The sequence below is a fragment of the Salvelinus namaycush genome, chromosome 11, assembly GCF_016432855.1.
Source record: "Salvelinus namaycush isolate Seneca chromosome 11, SaNama_1.0, whole genome shotgun sequence".
Classification (NCBI taxonomy): Eukaryota; Metazoa; Chordata; class Actinopteri; order Salmoniformes; family Salmonidae; genus Salvelinus; species Salvelinus namaycush.
In genome coordinates, this window is record NC_052317.1 from 16,154,145 (window position 1) to 16,177,919 (window position 23,775).

General features: G+C 44.5%; 1 protein-coding gene across 1 annotated transcript in view; it reads right to left on the reverse strand.

Moving 5' to 3' along the window:
* The window catches only part of LOC120055864 (partitioning defective 3 homolog), a 248,842-nt gene that overhangs the window by 112,807 nt on the left and 112,260 nt on the right, over nt 1-23,775 (reverse strand). Inside the window, exons 6-10 of the mRNA XM_039003891.1 lie at nt 6,349-6,431; nt 5,149-5,232; nt 3,607-3,732; nt 1,692-1,893; nt 1,404-1,590 (exon numbers count right to left, since the gene is read on the reverse strand). Coding sequence (XP_038859819.1) covers nt 1,404-1,590; nt 1,692-1,893; nt 3,607-3,732; nt 5,149-5,232; nt 6,349-6,431 — 682 coding nt within the window. The remainder of the gene's footprint in view (nt 1-1,403; nt 1,591-1,691; nt 1,894-3,606; nt 3,733-5,148; nt 5,233-6,348; nt 6,432-23,775) is intronic.

Here is a 23,775-nt window from a genome sequence, read left to right on the forward strand (position 1 = left end):
CTTGCCTAGTTAAATAAAACATTAAGAAAAGTAAGCAAAAAAGTGTTAAACAAATCAAAATATATTTTATAATTGAGATTCTTCAAAGTAGCCACCCTTTGCCTTGATGATGCAGTTTGAGAGAATGCAAAGCTGTCATGAGGTTGTCACTTGGAATGCATTTCAATTAACAGGTGTGCCAAGAAACACGAGCAAAGGACATTAGACTGTTGGAAATCTGTCCTTTGGTCTGATGAGTCCAAATTTGAGATTTTTGTTTCCGGACACCGTGTCTTTGTGAGACGCAGAGTAGGTGAACGGATGATCTCCGCATGTGTGGTTCCCACCATGAAGCATGGAGGAGGTGGTGTGATGGTGCTTTACTGGTGACAATGTGTGTTTTATTTAGAATTCAAGGCACACTTAACCAGCATGGCTACCACAGCATTCTGCAGCGATACGCCATCCCATTTGGTCTGTGCTTAGGGACTATAATTTGATTTCCAACAGGACAATGACCAAAAACACACCTCCAGGCTGTGTAAGGGCTATTTGACCAAGAAGGAGAGTGATGACCTGGTGATGACCTGGCCTCCACAATACTCGAACTCAACCCAATTGAGATGGTTTGGGATGAGTTGGACCGCAGAGTGAAGGAAAAGCAGCCAACAAGTGCTCAGCACATATGTGGGAACTCCTTCAAGACTGTTGGAAAAGCATTCCAGGTGAAGCTGGTTGAGAAAATGCCAAGAGTGTGCAAAGCTGTCATCAAGGCAAAGGGTGGCACGTTGAAGAATCTCAAATATTAAATAGATTTTCATTTGTTTAAATCTTTTTTGGTTACTACATGATTCCGTATGTGGTATTTCATAGTTTTGATGTCTTCACTATTATTAAAAAGTAAAAATAAAGAAAAACCCTTGAATGAGTAGGTGTGTCCAAACTTTTGACTGGTACTGTATGTATTTATTTTGAAGTGACAGTAATAATATGAATATATCTTTTGAACCAAACAATCTGACAACATCTTCTTTGAAGTCCCAAATAGAAGAATAATTTATTCATAGAACTTCATCACACAAACCTAAACACAAGTTATTCTTCTTCTGAGAGGCTGAGAAGCTAAATTCTTAGAATAAGGGAAGGAAAGAATGCAATTTTCTCAGACCCACCATGGCTGGAGAGGATTACAGCGATGCTTTCTCTGTCGGGCTAATCACAAACCACCTCTGAAGAATGGATTTCCGACCATTCAATATGTAGGACCAGGAGCTTTTCCTGACCACATGAACTGACCTGAACAAAAAAAAACTCTGGGCCTTGGGATGGCCACAGTCAGGAAAAGCTCACGGCCCTCCTGAGGTTAAACAGATGCTGATCTTTAGGTGTGTGTGTGTGTGTGTGTGTGTGGGATGGATGCTGACCTTTCTTGAGCTGGATGTTGAGTCTCCTGCCAACCTTTTTGGTGAAGCCCGCCGTGGGGGTTGAGTTGAGCACCCTGTGAGGGGAGGGGGCGTGGCCGGATGGGGGCTTGCCCATGGAGCCACCATGGGGGTGGGGTAGAGGGGTGTAGGCGTCGCCCTGCTGAGGGTGGGGATGGGGACCACGGGACTGTGAATTAAGATAAGACAGTATTTTATTGTCTGTTTTCACAGGAATGTGCCTTGCATTCTAAAAGCAACGACAGCGAATATAGAAAAACAGAGAGAGACCTGTGGGGTGTGGTCCAGGCCTGAGGTGGTGCTGCCTCTCTCGCTAGCTAGGGAGTCGGGGCTGAAGCGTCCAGAGGAGTAGGCCACATTGGGGTTCCTCTCGCTGTGTGACAGCTGCTCGTACTGGGCCTTCATCAGGTTGGGAACCACGTGGAACATAATGACCGGGGAACGCATGGCCTGGCGGAACATGTTCTGGGCTCTGAGGGAGGCAGAACCAAAACAACAGTCAGTCAACCAGGGTGGCAAAATCGCGGGTAATTTCCCCAACATTCCTTTGGTTTTCTGGAAACCTGAATCATCCAAAACCAGGTTTTGGGAAAGTTACTGGAATTTTGCAACCCTACAGTCAAAACAGGGCTGGTGGATCACGCAGACACGTTACACACTAGTGGTGGTCCACCTGCACTGTGTATCAGTGATTAAAGCCTGTTGAAAGTAACCATGTACAGCTTTAGAATAGGTTTGCCAGGTTTTATCATGTAATCCCTCAATTGGCTACAGATGAAAGGAATGGGCTTTTCATAGAATGATTGGAGAGAAATCCTTTTAAACCCCTTCAACATGAGGTAAGGTAGGTGTGAACTGAAAACATCTATTGAGTGTAATGTTGCCGTAGCAGGAGTCTTGTTCGCCACACCTGTTACAGTACAGTAAAGTTGACTTTGCTAGTCATCTCGGATGCGCTCCCAATGGCACCCTAGGCCAGGGGCTATAGGGCTCTGGGCAAAAGCAGTGTACTATATAGGGCATAGGGTGCTATTTGGGATGTAGATATCTCCTCTCAAAAAAAAGCTGAACAGACATCATAACCCCACTCCCAATGACCCTGCAATTCCTTGCCAAAATTCCTATCTGTTTTCCCAGCCACTAATAATATTCCCAAAGGAAATGGATATCGCCCAGTGACTTCCCAATTTCAGGCTAGATCAAGTCCCAGACAAGATGTAATCTGTTTCCCATCCCAGGTTATTTACTGGGGTTGAATTAAATATATGAAAACAGACAGTTTTACACATGCTAAATGTCAGAAAAGCTTATATGTTATATCTTTAAGGAATGGGCTGGGAGGGCTATAGTATAGCCATAGGTTTATTGTGAGTGAGTGAGTGTGTGCGCACAGAAAATCCATGACAGTAGTGCCTATGCTTCTGAAAAGCACAAAACCTGAAACAGCCCGTTGATGTTGACATAGACATACAGTAGACCACAGAGTAGAAAGAGAGACTTAACATTGTATTCAGAAGCTTTAGCTAGAATGAATAGAATGGGCTCCCCATTCAAGGCAATGACACCATAATGGCAGGCCATTTTGAGTGTACCCCACAGGCGTAAAGCAGGAAGTACTCATTCTATTTCTATGGAACAGTATCTGCAGCAGAGTGGGATGGGAGGAAGCAGCAGTTAGCTAGGGTGTTAGGATCTGGTCAGACAGAGGAGCTGAGGACGAGAGAGAGAGAGACAGATCACTGAAAACCAGAAGCTATGGAAGTTAAGCAGTGGTAGTGAGGGAGCCAATGGAGCTGCGAGACAAAGGAATGAATGCTGAGTAGGTAGCGCCTACTGAAGGTAGGCTTGACCTAAGAGTCAAACAGGGAGGGGTTAGTATTCACAGCAGACGATGGAGCTGATAGATATATGGGGATATTGAAAGGATTGAAGGTATGGAGAGGACAGAGGCTGAGAGGAACGGGAGCCAGCCTCCATTTTACCAAGACCCAACAGTAGGATCAACCTAGGAGTCAAACAGGAACGAGGTTAGCTTAGCAACAGACAGCGGCGGCAGCAGAGGCCCTGCTCCGGTTAGAAGAGAGCCGTGGAGAGGAGATGGAGGGAGAGGAGCAGGGGAGGGACTGGCGGGCAGGGGGCTCAGGACCGGTGGTCCACCCCGGCTCGGTAGATACAGGTGTCTTACTGTTCAAAATGGATGTTCCGCAGGTCTCCATTATTAATGCGTACGATGCAGTCGTTCTCCTGGAACAGACCCTGCTCCTGCGCCTTGCCTCCCCTCTCCAGGCGCTTGACCAACAGGCCTAGAGTCCTGGAAACATTCAGAAGCAGAAATTGGTTTAATGCTGCTGGCAGCTGTGCAAGAGGCCTCAGGGTTCAAAATGAGACTCAGAGCAGGCCTGGGAAGAGATCTACTGAAGCTTTACAGCAAACGTCTAGGCTCTACATCACCAACACTTTACTGTAGCAACATGTCCTTCATGTCATCTGCATCCTCACTGAGGCCACTGGCGAACACTGGTTGGTGTATGGTTTTAATATCCATTTTAGGCATTTAGAATTGAGCATTTTAAGCATCTTAACCAGAGTGACTTAAATTAGTGAGTGCAAACATTTTCATTATTTTTTGCTGGCTGAGTGTGAGATATGAGAGGGACTATTTGTGGCGTTATGTTTGTCAGTTCTAATTCTGGTGACTCAATGAAAGTGTATTTTCTTCTGTCTTCCAAAACATTAAGTGCATGGGTCTAGTTGCTATAGTGAGGTGTGCTTGTTTTTTCTCTTATCTGAATTCCAAGTTCAGCTCCTGACTGAACTGCCAAATATTATCATTCTGACAGGAGAAATGGTCAGGTCGACAGTAAGACGTAGGACTTAGAGAAATGCTGCGCCGTCACATTTGAGTTCGGGAAGCCCTCAGATGTCAGGGCAGTAATCCGCCATAGTAAACCTCCTCCAGGCTTCCTGACTGCTAAACAATGCTGACTTCGCTGAAATATTGAATGCCGAGTAGGTCAGGGTTCAATGTAAATCAACCAAATTACCATAAATGTGCTAAAACTATTCAAACATAACTTCATATTCACAGGTATGTAGACAAACTGCGAGATGCCGTGGCTTTCCCAAAATCCCCCGCTTTTCCAGAACTTCGGCTGGAAGATTCTCTGAATCTGGAGGGAATAAGCTAGCCTGGGTACCAGTCTGTTTATGCTATCATGCCACTCCTTGTCCTGTTTGGCATGACAAGGAGTTGACATGGCAGCACAAACAGATTTGGGACCTGGAACTGTAAACCTAGGTCTGTGCTAGTGGACATAAGTGCAAGACCAGTAAATAAATGATTCCGTTACATCTTCTGAGACGTATGTGGAACTGAAATGTGTATGACGCAACCTTCACATCATGTCAAATCCTTTAGACGGGAGTCACGGAGGAACATGACAGTCACCTGCAAACACTGAACAACCATGATTGATCACTGTAAACTAGCTAATCACTTCATGATGTGTGAGCATGAGGTGTATGAAGTGTAGATCCATGTGTAGTGTGTGTGTAGTGTGTGTGTTGTACTGGGGCACATGAGGAGGATGCAGGGGCCATGGCAGACTAAGCTCTCTCCCTCCCTCTCCGTCTGTCCCCCCCTCCCTCCCTCCGAGTGTCAGGCCTGCATAGCGTCAGTGAGCCTGCTGTCTGTCTGTCAGGTGCTGTAATAGTGGGAAGGCTTTACCTGCGGTCCCGGGCACTGAAAGGTACTACATGGATCCCCAAGGGCCCGCCATCATTGGAGACTTCTACCAGCTTTACAATGTCACTGTGAGACAATGATGGATGAGGAGGGGGTGAGAGGGTGAAACCACATACGGGCAAAACAACTGGAAGTAAGGAAGGGGGAAGAAACCATGACAAACGGAGCAGGCAGAAATGAATAGAAAACATGTCTGTCTGAAGCACTAGGGATGAACGTCACACCAGGGCTTCTCCCCACATCCCAGGTCACAGAAACGCATCATTCAGGACCCAGTTCTAAGGAGTGTCAAGGTAGGTTTCCATAAATACTACGTATACATATTTGTACATATCATATATATCTATACACATATTTCTAAACCTTCAGATGGTCTTTCAGATTTCGATTTTTCCCCCAGATATGGTTTCGATTTCGATTTGATAGTTCTATTCAGTAAATTGTATCAAATGTGTTTTAAAACATTGTTGTTCTTGTGTTCTTTGACCTGTAACCCATTGACTTTCCATAGTGTTTCTGTTTCCTGTAGGATAAAGGTAGTACGCATACGAACAACATCATTGTACTGTTTTGAGAGGTGGGGAAACCGTCCTTATTGGGTGAAATAATATCAACGACATACTGTACCTGCAGATTAGACTGGAGGCATGCAAGAGAGTTAATGACAGTTAGAAAACAATAAGAGTTATTAATATCACCAAGACAATGGAACAGCACATGGGTCAGTTTTATGGTTGATGATGATGATGATGTTTGGTTCACTCGAGTTCCACAACGAACGTTAGCCAGGGGTTTAAAAAGACTTTCTCCAAACCTGTTGAATGAAATATTACCTCTCCTGAATCTAGAAATATTATTTACATGAATTACAACATGGAGAAGAAACGGTAGCAGCAGTGGTGTGTGGTTAGGTTCAGCTCAGAGGTTTTAGGTAGTTAACTGGCACTCATTCTCCTGCTACATGTGAATGCTACTTCCTTTACTTGTTAGTGATCAACATCAGGTGATCAGAGAGGTAGTTAGGTTGAGGCAGAAGCAGGCCCAAAAGCCCTGGATATATCCCAAATTGCACACTATTCACTATATAGTGGGCTATATTCCATAATTCTATATAGGGAATAGGGTGCCAATTGGGACGTATAGTCCTCTATCTGTAATTGAAAAACTTTCTGAGGAACTTACTCTAGGGACCTCAGAGGGGTATGGTCCATACAGGAATCAGCTCGGCCAATCGGCTCGATCCTGCTGTTCTCCTCCTCCTCATCCTGCAAAACACAAGACAACAGCCATAGAATTACATATAGAACTCCTATATTGATTTATAGGATCTCTGTGACAGCACTTGGACATCCCATCAAACCAAGCCTCTGGAGTCCTATCGGAACAGACGTTGAACGATGTTCCATTCCACGCCGAAATGAGTGGTATGGTTTAAATCATTCAAAAACGGTAAGTAGGAAACATGACCCAGACAGGTAACCCACATAACAGTCCCTATTAGAGCCTGTGTATTTGCTGCTATTCAAACCTGAAAAAAATGGCCAGGTAGACACGACAGGTGCGGCTCTCCTTTGAAAATGCACAAAGCCCTATACCCCTCAGTCTGCCATCTCTCACTGTGCCCCGACTCTGGACATTGTTCCTATTGTACTGTATATCTTCTGTCTCAGTAGAGCCAGGACTCCGGAGTGACTCAGGAGACCTAGAGAGCGCATGCGAGAGAGCCGACAGCGATACCGGAGAAGTGGGGGAGCCACGGCAACAGCAGCCACGGCAACAGCTCGCCTCAGTATTAAAAATGATGGCTGTGTCGGTCATGAAATTGTAGATGGCGTTTATTTTTCTTTACCTGTCATGACTTATTTTATTTTCATGACGTTCTTCATCCATAACCGTCGGTTATACGGTTAGACTGTCATTGTTGCCATGACAGTGCACTGTTTGCTGGTGAGAGGTGGTGGGGGCTACGCTGCCTGTCTGAACCACAGTCCTGTTGTCCTTCAGACTAAGCTCACAGTGGCTACAGAGCATGTCTCATAGAAACGTGTCCTATGCTTAACGTCTTTATGATAGGGGGCAGCATTTTCACTTTTGGATGAATTGTGCCCCCATAGTGAACTGCCTCCTACTCTGTCCCAGATGCTAATATATGCATATTATTATTACTATTGAATAGAAAACACTCTGGAGTTTCTAAAACTGTTTGAATGATGTCTGTGAGTATAACAGAACTCATATGGCAGGCAAAAACCTGAGAAAAAAATCCAAACAGGAAGTGAGAATTCTGAGACTGGTCAATGTTCAACTCATCGCCGATTCAATTCCCTGTAAGATATGGATCTGTTTGCACTTCCTACGCCTTCCACTAGATGTCAACAGTGTGTAGAACGTTGAATGAAGCTTATACTGTGATGTTGAGCCGGATGGGAGCTGTTTCAGTCATTGGTCTGGCAGAGTGACAGTTCCTGGTCATGCGCTTTCCTCATGATATCGCCTTGCGTTCCATAACTTCTACAGACATGAAGGAATGCTCCGGTTGGAACGTTATTGGATATATATGATAACAACATCCTGAAGATTGATTCTCTACTTAGTTTGACCAGTTTATTCGACCTGTTATATAACTTTTTGAAGTTTTCGTCCGAGTTTGCCTGTATCTGCGCGAGCGTTTGGACATGTGCACTAAAGATGCTAGCAAAAGTAGCTACTTAGACTTAAGTAATGGACATTATCGAACAAAACAACAATTTATTGTGGAACTAGGATTCCTGGGAGTGCATTCTGATGAAGATGATCAAAGGTAAGGGAATATTTATGATGTAATTTCGTATTTCTGTTGACTCCAACATGGCGGAGAAATGTTGTTTTTATCTGAGCGCCGTCTCAGATTATTGCATGGTGTGCTTTTTACGTAAAGTTTTTTTAAAATCTGACACAGCGGTTGCATTAAGAACAAGTGTATCTTTAATTATATGTAAAACATGTATCTTTCATCAAAGTTTATGATGAGTATTTCTGTTATTTGACGTGGCTCTCTGCAATTTCTCCGGATATTTTGGAGGCATTTCTGAACATGGCGCCAATGTAAACCGAGATTTGTGGATATAAATATGCACATTATCGAACAAATCATTAATGTATTGTGTAACATGATGTCCTCTGAGTGTCATCTGATGAAGATCATCAAAGGTTAGTGATTAATTTTATCTCTATTTCGGCTTTTTGTGACTTCTATCTTTTGCTGGGAAAATGGCTGTGTTTTTCTGTGGCTATGTACTGAGCTAACATAATTGTTTGGTGTGCTTCCCCCGTAAATCCTTTTAATCAGACATGCTGGCTGGATTCACAACATGTGTAGCTTTAATTTGGTGTCTTTCATGTGTGATTTCATGAAAGATTGATTTTTATAGTAATATATTTGAATTTGGCGCGCTACATTTTTTCTGGCTTTTGGCCAAGTGGGACGCTACCGTCCCACATATCCCAGAGAAGTTAACAGGAGTTATGGGTTGTCATTTGGTTTCTGAGCGCGATTAAAGGGTTTGAGACGCCGTGGGTTACACGTAAATGATATTGTGTAGACAGAGAAAGGGGAGCGCAGCCTTTCTCCAAAGAAAGAAACTGACAGAGGGTGATATTTATGAAAAGGTAAAGAAAAATACAATATTCACATTCTATTCCCCAAGACAACACGATGTTCCTTGAAGAGGATGTGAATCACATTCACCATCACAGATGCCTCAGGCGAGTCCCACTGCCACATTTCAATAGCAGCTTCTCTAAGGACTTCTGTTTTATTCATTGAATGACAATTCCATTTTCCTAACCTGCGCAGTGGGCCCTGGTCAAAAGAAGTGACTATAAAATGAAATAGTGTGGCATTTGGGATGCAGACATTGTCTCTCCCCCCCAGGCAAGGCACAGGGACAGGGAGCGAATGTTGAGGGGAAAGTTGCAGACACTGTCTGTTCTCCATCATTAAACTATTGGCTCGGGGCAAAAGGGCCCCACAACGCACCCACCCAGCATCTGGCTCAAGATGGTGGTTGGGACTTGCGAGTGATTTGAGTTACTCAAATATGTTGTCTGCAAAAACTAACATAATTTGATCAAACTACAGTAGATACACATTCTGCTGGTTATTGCTGCTGGCTATTGCTGGCTCAAGATGGTGGTTGATACTTGATAGTAATATGAGTGACTCAAATATGACCGTTTGCACTTCAGATACGCATATACAGCATACTCAATAACCCTACAGCAACTAAAAGAGACTTTCAAGACTGTCAAAAGTCACTTAAAAACACAGCATGGCACTACCCTCCTCCTGTGCCAACAGGACGTACATTTCCTCCCAATCTAACCAAGTGGTTAGAACACTATATATGCAAGTCAGGGCTGGGGTTTAATGGCTACTGGGAAGACAAGACAGGCTACAGGCAGGTAGGTAGCGCAGGCCGTGGCTGAGTCCCAAATGGCACTACTCCCTTTATCACAGGAAAGGCCGAGTTTTCTTTTTCAGCCGAGTCATTGTTTGTTTCCTCATCTTAGTAATCTACCCCAACGACACTTGGGCCTGTGGGCTCATTCAACTTGAATAGTAAAATCAATCCAAGTCTGTCCCCCCCATCTAGCTCTCAGTGTAAATGAAGTGGCCTGTGTAGCAGAAGGGCAGACTGTACTTAATGAAGTGTGCTCCTGCTGGAAATGGACTGCTGATTGTTTACGGATACACACAGACATGCACCCACAGAGACACGGAAACACACGCAAGCCTTCAAATACCTACAGGAGTCTTTAATAAATCTAATAGAGAGACTAGCAGGTCCTGTGTCACTGGCTTGGTAACCCCTCTCAGGAAACCCCTCTTAAAGCTGGAATCCTTAGTCGCTACATTCAATTTTTGACTTAAAAATTAATTATATATGCCCATTCAGGAATATAACTTATAAATGCCTCACAGGCTTAGGTCAACTGTCATACTTCATCAGAACCCAAAATACTAGCTTGTTTTACAACGTTTGTAAATAATAATAATAATAATAATAATGTAAACAAAGACTGTATAGCCTGGTTTAAACTATCATGGATGATCAGTCCTTGCATCCATAGCTATGTCTATGAATTTGAGAGTGATTGCATTTCTCCAGGCCCATCCCTCAGCTTTTTACCACAACACAGGGTGTCCGCTTTGCTATCGTTTCAATTGAGGATTCTAGCTTTAAGGCTAGATTTGGTTCCATTTCTGGGGAAGTGAGACAGTATGTATACAGAGAGCCCCAGGTGTTCTTAGGATCATTAAGGAGCACTATATTCAATTAGAACTACTAGTGAATTAAATTAAGTCTCACAGTCAAGCAGACTGCCAATACCACACACATCATTGCCACTGCTACTATCTTAAACAGGCCTCATTTTTACTGCTAGACTGGCAATTATGAAGGCAACATACCAAGCTGTTGACTACTAGCTAGCTAGGCACATACAGCGCATTCGGAAAGTATTCAGACCCCTTGACTTTTTCCACATTTTGTTACGTTACAGCCTTATTCTGAAATGGATTATATGAATTGTTTTCCTCAATCTACACACAATACCCCATAATGACAAAGTGAAAACAGGTTGAGAAATGTTAGCAAATGTATAAAAAAATATGAAAAAATACCTCATTTACATTATTCAGAGCATTTGCTATGATACTCAAAATTGAGCTCAGGTACATCCTGTTTCCATTGATTAACCTTGACATGTTCCTACAACTTGGAGTGCACCTGTGGTAAATTCAATTTATTGGACATGATTTGGAAAGTCACACACCTGTCTATATAAGGTCCCACAGTTGATTGCGCATGTCAGAGCAAAAACCAAGTCATGATGTCGAAGGAATTGTCCATAGAGCTCAATTTTGAGTCTCATAGCAAATGCTCTGAATACTTGTATATAAGGTATGTTTTTTTTATTTTTTATAAATTTGCAAAGATGTAAAAAAAAAAAAAAAATCTATAGTGTATAGATGGATAAAAATAGTTTTTTCTCATCAATATTAGAATAAGGCTGTAATGTAACAAAATGTGGGAAAAGTCAAGGGGTCTGAATACTTTCGATTGCACTGTACACACTTTCCTGTCGACTGGCAGAAAAACACAAAAAAACACTGACAGGATGACGTTGACAGGATACGGGGTGTCCTTAGCACAGTCTGAGACAGACAGTGTAAAGCAAAGGAAACTCTGACTGCCTGGTGTACTGTCTGTATATAAACAGGCAATGAGAGTAGAGGGCCAGCCCAAAGAAAAACACCCAGCTAAGCCGTTTTCAGAGCAGCCAGCAGAGCAATAACAATACGGAGGCGCAAAATGAGATTTCCAGTCTCTACTCTCAAAAGCTCCATCTGCGATCCACTTAATTCCCGAGCAGCCATTTCCGATATCCAGACAATCACTGACAGAGCAGTGAAGGGGCGGAGCACATATCAACATGACACACAGACTATTCATCTGCATAGCAATGACTTCTGCAGTAAACAAAACCAGACTAATCATAGAATGTGGAGATACGGCACATTTGGGAAATGTTCAGATACTGTTCCCTTGTCCCAGAAAGTGTGAGAAAAGACAGATATTTTAAATGCTGTTTTAATGAGTGTAGCTGAGAGGGGATATATGTCAACGACCTGCAGCGAGTGAACAGAGAGGGTGGAAGTGTTCCTTGCTGAGGTCAAGCTCTCCTTTATACATAAACGTAGCTTCGTGGTTTCCTCCTCTGACCTAGTCGGACTACCACTTCAGAGTCCCGGTATAGTATATACTCCTTCCCCGAGACCTGTTTAGCTTATTTTTACAGGAATCCTGAGTTGACATAGGCGCTGGTCCAACAAATACCGGCAGTTGTGATGTTTGGTGTTTAAACACAATCAACATGATCAGTAGAACTAGTCAGCCAGGGGGGGGGGAGGCTGGTGGTGGCAGTTCTGACACAGGACGTAATGGGAAGCATATGAGAATTGGCATTGCATCAGCTGGACGCACACACAGACGCACGCAGTCGCACACATACATGGCAGTGGAGTGCGGTGCCAATGAGAGTCTGAGCAGAGCGAAGGTGGGATCCTTCATATGAGCTTCTTGATCATATCAAAGTTGGGTAGGACCACACACCTCATATACGCAGTACAAATAAATACCATAATCATATGCTTAGATGTTTTGCTGTATTTTTCTAGACCTGACTGACTATGTAATATTGCATTGTTTCGACCAGTTTAGGGTGTGAATTCCAAGAAGTGATTATGGTCTCCCCATTGAGCGGCAGTGGTTACGACCCAAATGGTACCCTAGTCCGTAGGGCTCTGGTCAAAAATGGTGCACTACAATGGGAATAGGGTGCCATTTGGGACGCATAGTGTGTGTCTACTGTGGCTCGCTGGGGGGGGGGGGGGGGGGTAATGAAGCTGTTGTGAGACTGTTTGCATGGAGGGAGCTATTTCTCACTCCACTGAGCACATCAAAAACCCTAAACAGGAATTAACAGGCGTGTATGTACTAGCCAAGGTGAGGACGAATCAGAGAACAAAGGATGCATAGTTTCACACATTGGAGAGGAGGAATTCATATATGTATGCAGAGAATCACACACACACACAGGAAATTCCCCCTGCATGTTGAAGAAATTCCTCTACAGATAAGCTATGGAGCAACGAAGGTCACATCAGCGTTAGACTTGGTTTACATGAAGCATTTACTAAAGGCAGATTGAAGTGATGTTTCAGAGTAACTGCATTGTGATGCAGGCAGGAACACTTGTCAGGTTAACTGAGCATTCCTTGTGTGAATAAGAGACCAAATAACCGTAAAAACGGAAAGCTGAGAGAGAGGGGGGAGAGAGGAGATGGGGAGATTCTGTGAGAGAGAGAGATTATGTGAGAGCGAGAGAACGAAAGAGAGCAAGAAAGAAGGAGCGAAAAAGAGAGATAATTGTCACAAGACGCCCATTACCCACACAACTAGTCTTGTGGCTGAGGGAGAAACAAGTCATGCTGTATGATGGCTGCCTTTGGGCTTGCAGGGAAGAAACATGTTGGTCTTTAGACTAGTGGGAGATCAGAGAAAGTACAGCTTTGTCGCTCAGAGAGAAGACTAGTGGCTCCACACTTCTCCTAGGTTCTTCTCATTCCGTACTTTAGATAGCACTGCTTTGTTTGTGAAGCACGTCAAGGAATTTCACCTTTGTGGCTCCTCACTTTTCAACAGTCAGTCTGTTCTGTTTCACTGTAGCATCAAACACCAAGCCAGAGAAAACACAGTGAGGGAAGGAGAGAGGCCAAGGAGTCACCAGTAGTTGAGACAAAGGACTTTGTGAAACATGCACTAGTCTGATTGCTCAGATTATACATTGAGATAAACCTTCCGTCAAGAGCCAATCCAACAACTCTAACAGAGGGTTTTAGAACCAGCATTAGTTTTGTCTACACTGGCTTCCTGTACATGTCTATGGCTGGTGATGATGCACACAGCTGTGCTTAAGGGAATATAGGTCAGGAGAGTTCAGCAAGTCTGCGTCCCAAATGGCACCTTATTCCATACATAGTCACTACTTAGAACACGGATTATAAAGACAGAACCAGCCACGTCGTGGACACCGACGTCTTGCTCCCGGACAAATTAACACCTTCTTCACCCACTGAGGATAACACAGTGCCACCGACACAGGCTGCTCCCGAGGACTGTGAGCTCTCGTTCTCCGTGGTCGACGTGAGTAAGACATATAAGTGTGTTAACCCTCACAAGACTGCCGGGCCAGACGGCATCCCTAGCCGCGTCCTCAGAGCATGTGCAGACCAGCTGGCTGGAGTGTTTACAGACATATTCAATCTCTCCCTATCCCAGTTTGCTGACCCCACTTACTTCAAGATGTCCACCATTGTTCCTGTACCCAAGAAAGCAACTAAATGACTATCGCCCTGTAACATTCACTTCTGTCACCATGAAGTGCTTTGAGAGGCTAGTTAAGGATAATATCATCTCCACCTTACCTGTCACCCTAGACCCACAGCAATTTGCATACCGCTCCAAAAGATCCACGGATGATGCAATCGCCATCGCAATGCACACTGCCCTCTCTCATCTGGACAAGAGGAATAACTATGAAAGAATGCTGTTCATTGACTATAGCTCAGCCTTCAACACCATAATACCCTCCAAGTTCATCATTAAGCTCAGGGAACTGGGTATGAACCCTGCCCTGTGCAACTGGGTCCTGGACGCCCCCAGGTGGTGAAGGTAGGAAACAACATCTCCACTACGCTGATCCTCAACACAGGGGACCCACAAGGATGCGTGCTTAGCCCCCTCCTGTACTCACTGTTTACCCATGACCGTGTGGCCACACACGCCTCCAACTCAATCATCAAGTTTGCAGACGACACAACAGTTGTAGGCCTGATTACCAACAATGACGAGGGAGGAGGTGAGGGCCCTGGTGGAGTGATGCCAGGAATATAACCTCTCCCTCAACGTCAACAAAGCGAAGGAGCCGATTGTGGACTTCAGGAGACAACAGAGGGAGCACGCCACCCATCCACATCAACAAGGCTGCAGTGGAGAAGGAGAAAAGCTTAAATTCCTCGGCGTACACATCACTGACAATCTGAATTGGTCTAACATACACATAGTGCGGTGAAGAAGGTGCAACAGCGCCTCCTCAACCTCAGGAGATAGAAGAAATCCGGATTTGCCACTAAGACCCTCACTAACTTATACAGATGCACCATTGAGAGCATTATGTTGGGCTGTATCAACCGCCTGGTAAGGGGTCTCCAGAGGGTGACACGGTCAGCCCAACGCATCAACAGGAGCACACTATCTGCCCTTCAGGACATTTATAGCACCCGGTGTCACAGGAAGGCCAAGGAGATCATCAAGCACCTCGCTATCACCCAGAAGGCGAGGTCAGTAGAGGTGCATCAAAGCTGGGACCGAGAGACTGAAAAACAGCTTCTATCTCAAGCCCTTTAGACTGTTAAATAGCAGTCACTAGCCGGCCTCCACCCAGTACCCTGCTTTGAACTTAGTCACTGTCACTAGCCGGCTACTCATCCCTGCACCTTAGAGGCTGCTGCCCTATGTACATAGACATGGAACACTGGTTTCTTTAATAATGGAACACCGGTTACTTCAATAATGTTTATATACTGTTTTACCCATTTCATATGTACTGTATATACTGTATTCTAGTCAATGCCATCCTATTCAACTCTTGCTGTATATATACTACTCTATCCTAGATATACTACATATTCTATCCACATACTGTCCATAATGTCTATACATGCCATCACACACCCACAAAACATACTGAACAAAAATATAATCCTTTCACTTGACAGGTGTGGCATATCAAGAACCTGATTAAACCAGAGGTCATGGTCGATTAATTAGGGCAGATTTCACGTTTTCATAACAAATCGGTAATCGGCATTTTTGGACGCCGATTATGGCCGAATACATTGCAATCCATGAGGAGACTGCATGGCAGGCTGACCACCTATTACGCAAGTGCAGCAAGGAGCCAAGGTAAGTTGCTAGCTAGCATTAAACTTATCTTATAAAAAAGAATCTTCACATAATCACTAGTTAACTAGACATGGTTGATGATATTACTAGTTTATCTAGTGTGTCCTGCGTTGCATATAATCAATGCGGTGCCTGTTAATTTATCATCGAATCACAGCCTACTTTGCCAAACGGGTGATGATTTAACATAAGTGCATTCTCAAAAAAAGCACAACCGTTGCACCAATGAACCTAACCATAAACATCAATGCCTTTCTTAAAATCAATACACAAGTACATTTTTTTTAAACCTGCATATTTAGTTAAAAGAAATTAATGTTAGCAGGCAATATTAACTAGGGAAATTGTGTCGCTTCTCTTGCGTGCAGTGCAAGCAGAGTCAGGGTATATGCAGCAGTTTGGGCCGCCTGGCTCGTTGCGAACTGTGTGAAGACCATTTCTTCCTAACAAAGACCGTAATTAATTTGCTAGAATTTTACATAATTATGGCATGACATTGAAGGTTGTGCAATGTAACAGCAATATTTAGACTTAGGGTTGCAACCCGTTCAAAATGATAGGTTATTAAATATGATCAAATCCGGAAACTAAGGCTCGTAATTTCTGTGTGTTTATTATAATTAAGTCTATGATTTGATAGAGCAGTCTGACTGAGCGGTGGTAGGCAGCAGCAGGCTCGTAATCATTCATTCAAACAGCACTTTCCTCCGTTTGCCAGCAGCACTTCGCAATGCTTTAAGCACAGCTCTGTTTATGACTTCAAGCCTATCAACTCCCGAAATTAGGCTAGCAATACTATAGTGACTATAAGAACATCCTATCAAAGGTTTATGAAATACAAATGGTATAGAGAGAAATAGTCCTATAATAACTACAACCTAGAAATTCTTAACTGGGAATATTGAAGACTCATGTCTTCAACGTGTTCTCATGTTCTGAGCAAGGAGCTTTTTTACATGGCACATATTGCACTTCTACCTTCTTCTCCAACACTGTGTTTTTGCATTATTTAAACCAAATTGAACATGTTTCATTATTTATTTGAGACTAAATTGATTTTATTTATCTATACATATATATGTATTAAGTTCAAATAAAAGTGTTCATTCAGTATTGTTGTACAGTCGTGGCCAAAAGTTGAGAATGACACAAATATTAATTTTCACAAAGTCTGCTGCCTCAGTTTGTATGATGGCAATTTGCATATACTCTAGAATGTTATTAAGAGTGATCAGATGATTTGCAATTAATTGCAAAGTCCCTCTTTGCCATGCAAATGAACTGAATCCCCCAAAAACATTTCCACTGCATTTCAGCCCTGCCACAAAAGGACCAGCTGACATCATGTCAGTGATTCTCTCGTTAACACAGGTGTGAGTGTTGACGAGGACAAGGCTGAAGATCACTCTGTCATGCTGATTGAGTTCGAATAACAGACTGGAAGCTTCAAAAAGGAGGGTGGTGCTTGGAATCATTGTTCTTCCTCTAGCAACCATGGGTACCTGCAAGGAAACACGTACCGTCATCATTGCTTTGTACAAAAAGGGCTTCACAGGCAAGGATATTGCTGCCAGTAAGATTGCATCTAAATCAACCATTTATCGGATCATCAAGAACTTCAAGGAGAGCGGTTCAATTGTTGTGGAGAAGGCTTCAGGGCGTCCAAGAAAGTCCAGCAAGCGCCAGGACCGTCTCCTAAAGTTGATTCAGCTGCGGGATTGGGGCACCACCAGTACAGAGCTTGCTCAGGAATGGCAGCAGGCAGGTGTGAGTGCATCTGCACGCACAGTGAGGCGAAGACGTTTGGAGGATGGCCTGGTGTCAAGAAGGGCAGCAAAGAAGCCACTTCTTTCCAGGAAAAACATTAGGGAAAACTTTTGGCCACGACTGTAATTGTCATTATTACAAATATATACACTGCTCAAAAAAATAAAGGGAACACTAAAATAACACATCCTAGATCTGAATGAATGAAATATTCTTATTAAATACTTTTTTCTTTACATAGTTGAATGTGCTGACAACAAAATCACACAAAAATTATCAATGGAAATCAAATTTATCAACCCATGGAGGTCTGGATTTGGAGTCACACTCAAAATTAAAGTGGAAAACCACACTACAGGCTGATCCAACTTTGATGTAATGTCCTTAAAACAAGTCAAAATGAGGCTCAGTAGTGTGTGTGGCCTCCACGTGCCTGTATGACCTCCCTACAACGCCTGGGCATGCTCCTGATGAGGTGGCGGATGGTCTCCTGAGGGATCTCCTCCCAGACCTGGACTAAAGCATCCGCCAACTCCTGGACAGTCTGTGGTGCAACGTGGCGTTGGTGGATGGAGCGAGACATGATGTCCCAGATGTGCTCAATTGGATTCAGGTCTGGGGAACGGGCGGGCCAGTCCATAGCATCAATGCCTTCCTCTTGCAGGAACTGCTGACACACTCCAGCCACATGAGGTCTAGCATTGTCTTGCATTAGGAGGAACCCAGGGCCAACCGCACCAGCATATGGTCTCACAAGGGGTTTGAGGATCTCATCTCGGTCCCTAATGGCAGTCAGGCTACCTCTGGCGAGCACATGGAGGGCTGTGCGGCCCCCCAAAGAAATGCCACCCCACACCATGACTGACCCACCGCCAAACCGGTCATGCTGGAGGATGTTGCAGGCAGCAGAACGTTCTCCACGGCATCTCCAGACTCTGTCATGTCTGTCACATGTGCTCAGTGTGAACCTGCTTTCATCTGTGAAGAGCACAGGGCGCCAGTGGCGAATTTGCCTATCTTGGTGTTCTCTGGCAAATGCCAAAAGTCCTGCACGGTGTTGGGTTCCAACAGGGTACAGAGATGGACAATGAATGCACAAATGTTTCTTGTTACAAATCAATGTAGCTACATGTATGAACTAATAATGCACAGACTGTTCTGTCTGCTGAGATTGAGAAGTTACAATCATGGTGTAACTGATTAACCCCCACCTGTGGACGTTGGGCCCTCATACCACCCTCATGGAGTCTGTTTCTGACCGTTTGAGCAGACACATGCACATTTGTGGCCTGCTGGAGGTCATTTTGCAGGGCTCTGGCAGTGCTTCTCCTGCTCCTCCTTGCACAAAGGCGGAGGTAGCGGTCCTGCTGCTGGGTTGTTGCCCTCCTACGGCCTCCTCCACGTCTCCTGATGTACTGGCCTGTCTCCTGGTAGCGCCTCCATGCTCTGGACACTACACTGACAGACACAGCAAACCTTCTTGCCACAGCTCACATTGATGTGCCATCCTGGATGAGCTGCACTACCTGAGCCACGTGTGTGGGTTGTAGACTCCGTCTCATGCTACCACTAGAGTGAAAGCACCGCCAGCATTCAAAAGTGACCAAAACATCAGCCAGGAAGCATAGGAACTGAGAAGTGGTCTGTGGTCACCACCTGCAGAATCACTCCTTTATTGGGGGTGTCTTGCTAATTGCCTATAATTTCCACCTGTTGTCTATTCCATTTGCACAACAGCAGCGTGGTCCCGTGTGGCTCAGTTGGTAGAGCATGGCGCTTGCAACGCCAGGGTTGTGGGTTCATTCCCCACGGGGGGACCAGGATGAATATGTATGAACTTTCCAATTTGTAAGTCGCTCTGGATAAGAGCGTCTGCTAAATGACTTAAATGTAAATGTAAAATGTGAAATTTATTGTCAATCAGTGTTGCTTTCTAAGTGGACTGTTCGATTTCACAGAAGTGTGATTGACTTGGAGTTACATTGTGTTGTTTAAGTGTTCCCTTTATTTTATGAGCAGTGTATATATATATATATATATAAACACGTCCCTTTTTCAGGACCCTGTCTTTCAAAGATAATTCGTAAATATTCCCAATTATTTCACAGGTCTTCATTGTAAAGGGTTTAAACACTGTTTCCCATGCTTGTTCAATGAACCATAAACAATTAATGAACACGCACCTGTGGAACGTTCGTTAATAAGACACTAACAGCTTACAGACGGTAGGCAATTAAGGTCACGGTTGTGAAAACTTAGGACACTAAAGAGGCCTTTCTACTGACCAAAAGAAAGAAGCCCAGGGTCCCTGGTCATCTGCGTGAATGTGCCTTAGGCATGCTGCAAGGTGGCATGAGGACTGCAGATGTGGCCAGGGCAATAAATTGCAATGTCCGTACTGTGAGACGCCTAAGACAGCGCTACAAAGGGACAGGACGGACAGCAGACCACAGGTAACAACACCGGCACAGGATCTGTACATCCTGATAAATGTCTATGCGACCAATAACATTTGATTTGGGAATAGGGAATAGGGTGCCATTTTGGACACAGCCCATCATTTGGGCTTGTCGTTTGGGACACATACACATATCACTGGGCTAGTCTCGTCTGTGCAGAGTCACAGTCTGACAAAAGACTGTTGCTGTCCCCAGTCCACCTGGCCTTGCTGCTGCTCCAGTTTCAACTGTTCTGCCTGCGGCTATGGAACCCTGACCTGTCCACCGGACGTGCTACCTGTCCCAGACCTGCTGTTTTCAACTCTCTAGAGACCGCAGGAGCGGTAGAGATACTCTTAATGATCGGCTATGAAAAGCCAACTGACATTTACTCCTGAGGTGCTGACTTGCTACACCCTCAATAACTTCTGTGATTATTATTATTTGACCATGCTGGTCATTTATGAACATTTGAACATCTTGGCCATGTTCTGTTATAATCTCCACCCGGCACAGCCAGAAGAGGACTGGCCACCCCTCATAGCCTGGTTCCTCTCTAGGTTTCTTCCTAGGTTTTGGCCTTTCTAGGGAGTTTTTCCTAGCCACCGTGCTTCTACACCTGCATTGCTTGCTATTTGGGGTTTTAGGCTGGGTTTCTGTACAGCACTTCGAGATATTAGCTGATGTACGAAGGGCTATATAAAATAATTTTGATTTGATTTGATTTGAAAAGGCCAAAAGACTGGTAATGCTCTCATAAGAATGGAAATCTGAAGGATAGAATGGCAAGCAGAGTTTTTCCTATCTGTGTTACACATTCAGGGGTGGTATCATGCCAGGGCACTGCATCGTCTCAAAGCAGGTAGGATTTCTAATGATATTGATGGCATGTTGTTCCAGTCCTGGTGCTACCTTTGATAGCACTACACTCATGTTTAAACCACAAAACGATAATGGACATATTCTCTCACTCCCCCTGTTCACATTTAAGGCTGTCCTTTTCCCTCATTCAGATATTGCTAATGACAAATCTGAAGAACGGGTGTTGGAAATCTTGCAGACTTTTACAAGTATCAATTTCTAACGAGGTTGTATAAGCAAGGGTACATTTTCCTTGTAATTAGCGGATTGTGGGGTTGAATTATGCAACAATATGTACAATGCCTCTGGGAGAGAAGCATTCCCAGGTGCTTTTCCTTGCTAGAGAGGCACCCTGAGCCTCTCAACTCCCATCTCTCTCAGCGGGATGTCAGCGCCAGCAGGCAGCTCTCTGTCACATTAAAACAAAAGAGAACAAAGATCACAGAGAGAGAAAAGAAGAAAGGAGAGAGATACAGATGAGACAGAACATGAGAGTGATGCTAGTACGGTCGGTGTAGCCATGGAGAGAAGAGAGAGATAAGAGAGGTGGGTAGGAAAGGAGAGGTCCTATTTGAGAAAAAAAGCAAGGGGTTACGATGCAGCACGGAGGAAACACAAAGAGAGCGAGAGGAGAGAGACAGCGAGATGGAGAGAGACAGCGAGATGGAGAGAGACAGCGAGATGGAGAGAGACAGCGAGATGGAGAGAGACAGCGAGATGGAGAGAGACAGCGAGATAGAGAGACAGCGAGATGGAGAGAGACAGCGAGATGGAGAGAGACAGCGAGATGGAGAGAGACAGCGAGATGGAGAGAGACAGCGAGATAGAGAGACAGCGAGATGGAGAGAGACAGCGAGATGGAGAGAGACAGCGAGATGGAGAGAGACAGCGAGATGGTGTGAGTGAGTGAGCGAGAGAGAGGGGAAATGAAAAAGAGAGCAAGGGTTACACAGTGAGTGTGAGTAACCAGGTTAACCATACAGTACCTGTCCCCAATCCTGAGGCCATAGCAGCACCTACTGGTGAGGCTCATGGAGAGGAGCGCTCCAGTCATCTCTATGGGCTTATGGAGCGGTGGTCCCCAGTGGCCAAAACAAGAGGTGGACCACTCGCACTCAGCTGTCTTATTAAGCCTCATACAAACATACCTCCACCACTAGCAACAAGGAATCTAGAAGCACATCCTCCAGAAGCAGATCCACCAGACATGATTTATGGCTCTACTGCTTGGGTTTACATGATTTATCATACTAAACCAGGCGACTGTAGGCTCCGTTCGGCTCCACCGCCACCTGAGGGACTTCCTCATCTTTGTTGTAGTGCGCAGGAAATCAGGGAGCGCTGGAGGGACCCTAGCTAGCGGTTCCTAACCGTATCCACAGGCTTCTTCTCCCCTGTGGTTTAGTAATGCACAGATCCAAGTCTAACCATGACAAAGAACATGGATACACACAATGGACAAGGACATACCGGACAGAAAATATCTTAGAAGGAGGGAAAGCAAAAAATGATGATTCAAGGTAAAAATCCATGGAATGGATGGTGGTATCTTTTCTCCTGACATGGATACAAGTGTAATGTGAATTCAGGAGCTGTGTTGTGAGGCGTATGCAGCCCTAGGACAACCAAGCACATCCAAGCCAACCTCAGGCAATACTGCTAGAAGTGAGAATTGAGGCCAGGCTAAGGCTCATTCGTTCATTCATTTAGAACGCATTCCAATTACGGTGCCCAACAGGATAGAGGAGAGAAAATGAGAAGAGAGATTCTCTCCCCTAAAAAAGCCAATTAAGCACAGCAGTATATGTCCCTGGCCCCTGCTCGCTAGTTCCAGCTCGTGTGTGTGTGTGTGTGTGTGTGTGTGTGTGTGTGTGTGTGTGTGTGTGTGTGTGTGCGCTGGAGTAGATAGCTAAAGCTCATAGAGTAATGAGGGGAAGGTTGTCTTGCCAGGCATATCCTCTCATCTGCAGGTAGAGGGCTGGGAGGGAGCCCGAGGCATGCTTCAGGGTGGCTCCACTCCACACAGTACAAACCTGTGATGCTGTGATAAAGCCTGTGTGTCAAATAGGGGGAGGGCTTATACAGTATTTGTCCTGTTTCACATATGTACAAGTGTGTAACTTGTACAGTGTATGGGGAAATGGAAATGTGTTTTTTGCATATCCCACTCTCCTGAGACACCCTCGGAGAGTGGGGTCACGGCATGGGATCAGCCATTGTTAGTGCTTAGCGATTAGTGCTTTTTGAGGTTGGTTTGGTTTCGGTTCGATTATTAAAAAAAGAATTACGGTTTTTGATTTCTGTTATTTTTTTACATGAAATGCATTATGTGGGTTGAATGCTTAACACAGAATAAAACAATGAATTAAAGTAATGGTAGTGACGGCACATTACTGCTTATCACTTTTTAACCATCATATTTTCACATTACTTTAATAAAATATTTATTTTGATGACTATCATTTCATTCCAAGTCATCTCTCAGCATCTCTACGGAGCTCGCATCTCTACGGAGCTGCTGCCTCGCATCTCTACGGAGCTCTCATCTCTTCGGGGCTCTCATCTCTTCGGGGCTCTCATCTCTTCGGGGCTCTCATCTCTTCGGGGCTCTCATCTCGTCGGGGCTCTCATCTCTACGGAGCTCTCATCTCTTCGGGGCTCTCATCTCTTCGGGGCTCTCATCTCTTCGGGGCTCACATCTCTACGGAGCTCACATCTCTACGGAGCTCACATCTCTACGGAGCTCACATCTTTACGGAGCTGCTGCCTCTGCTGTCTGACAGGTAGAAATACCGCGAAGCAACTGCTTTCTATCCCTCTCGATCACACGTTCTCTCAATTCAAATGTTCTTTGTCGCATGTGCCGAATACAACAGGTGTAGACCTTACAGTGAAATGCTTACCTACAAGCCCTTAAACAACAACGCAGTTTTAAGAAAAATAATTTAAGTAAAAAAAATAAAAGTATCAAA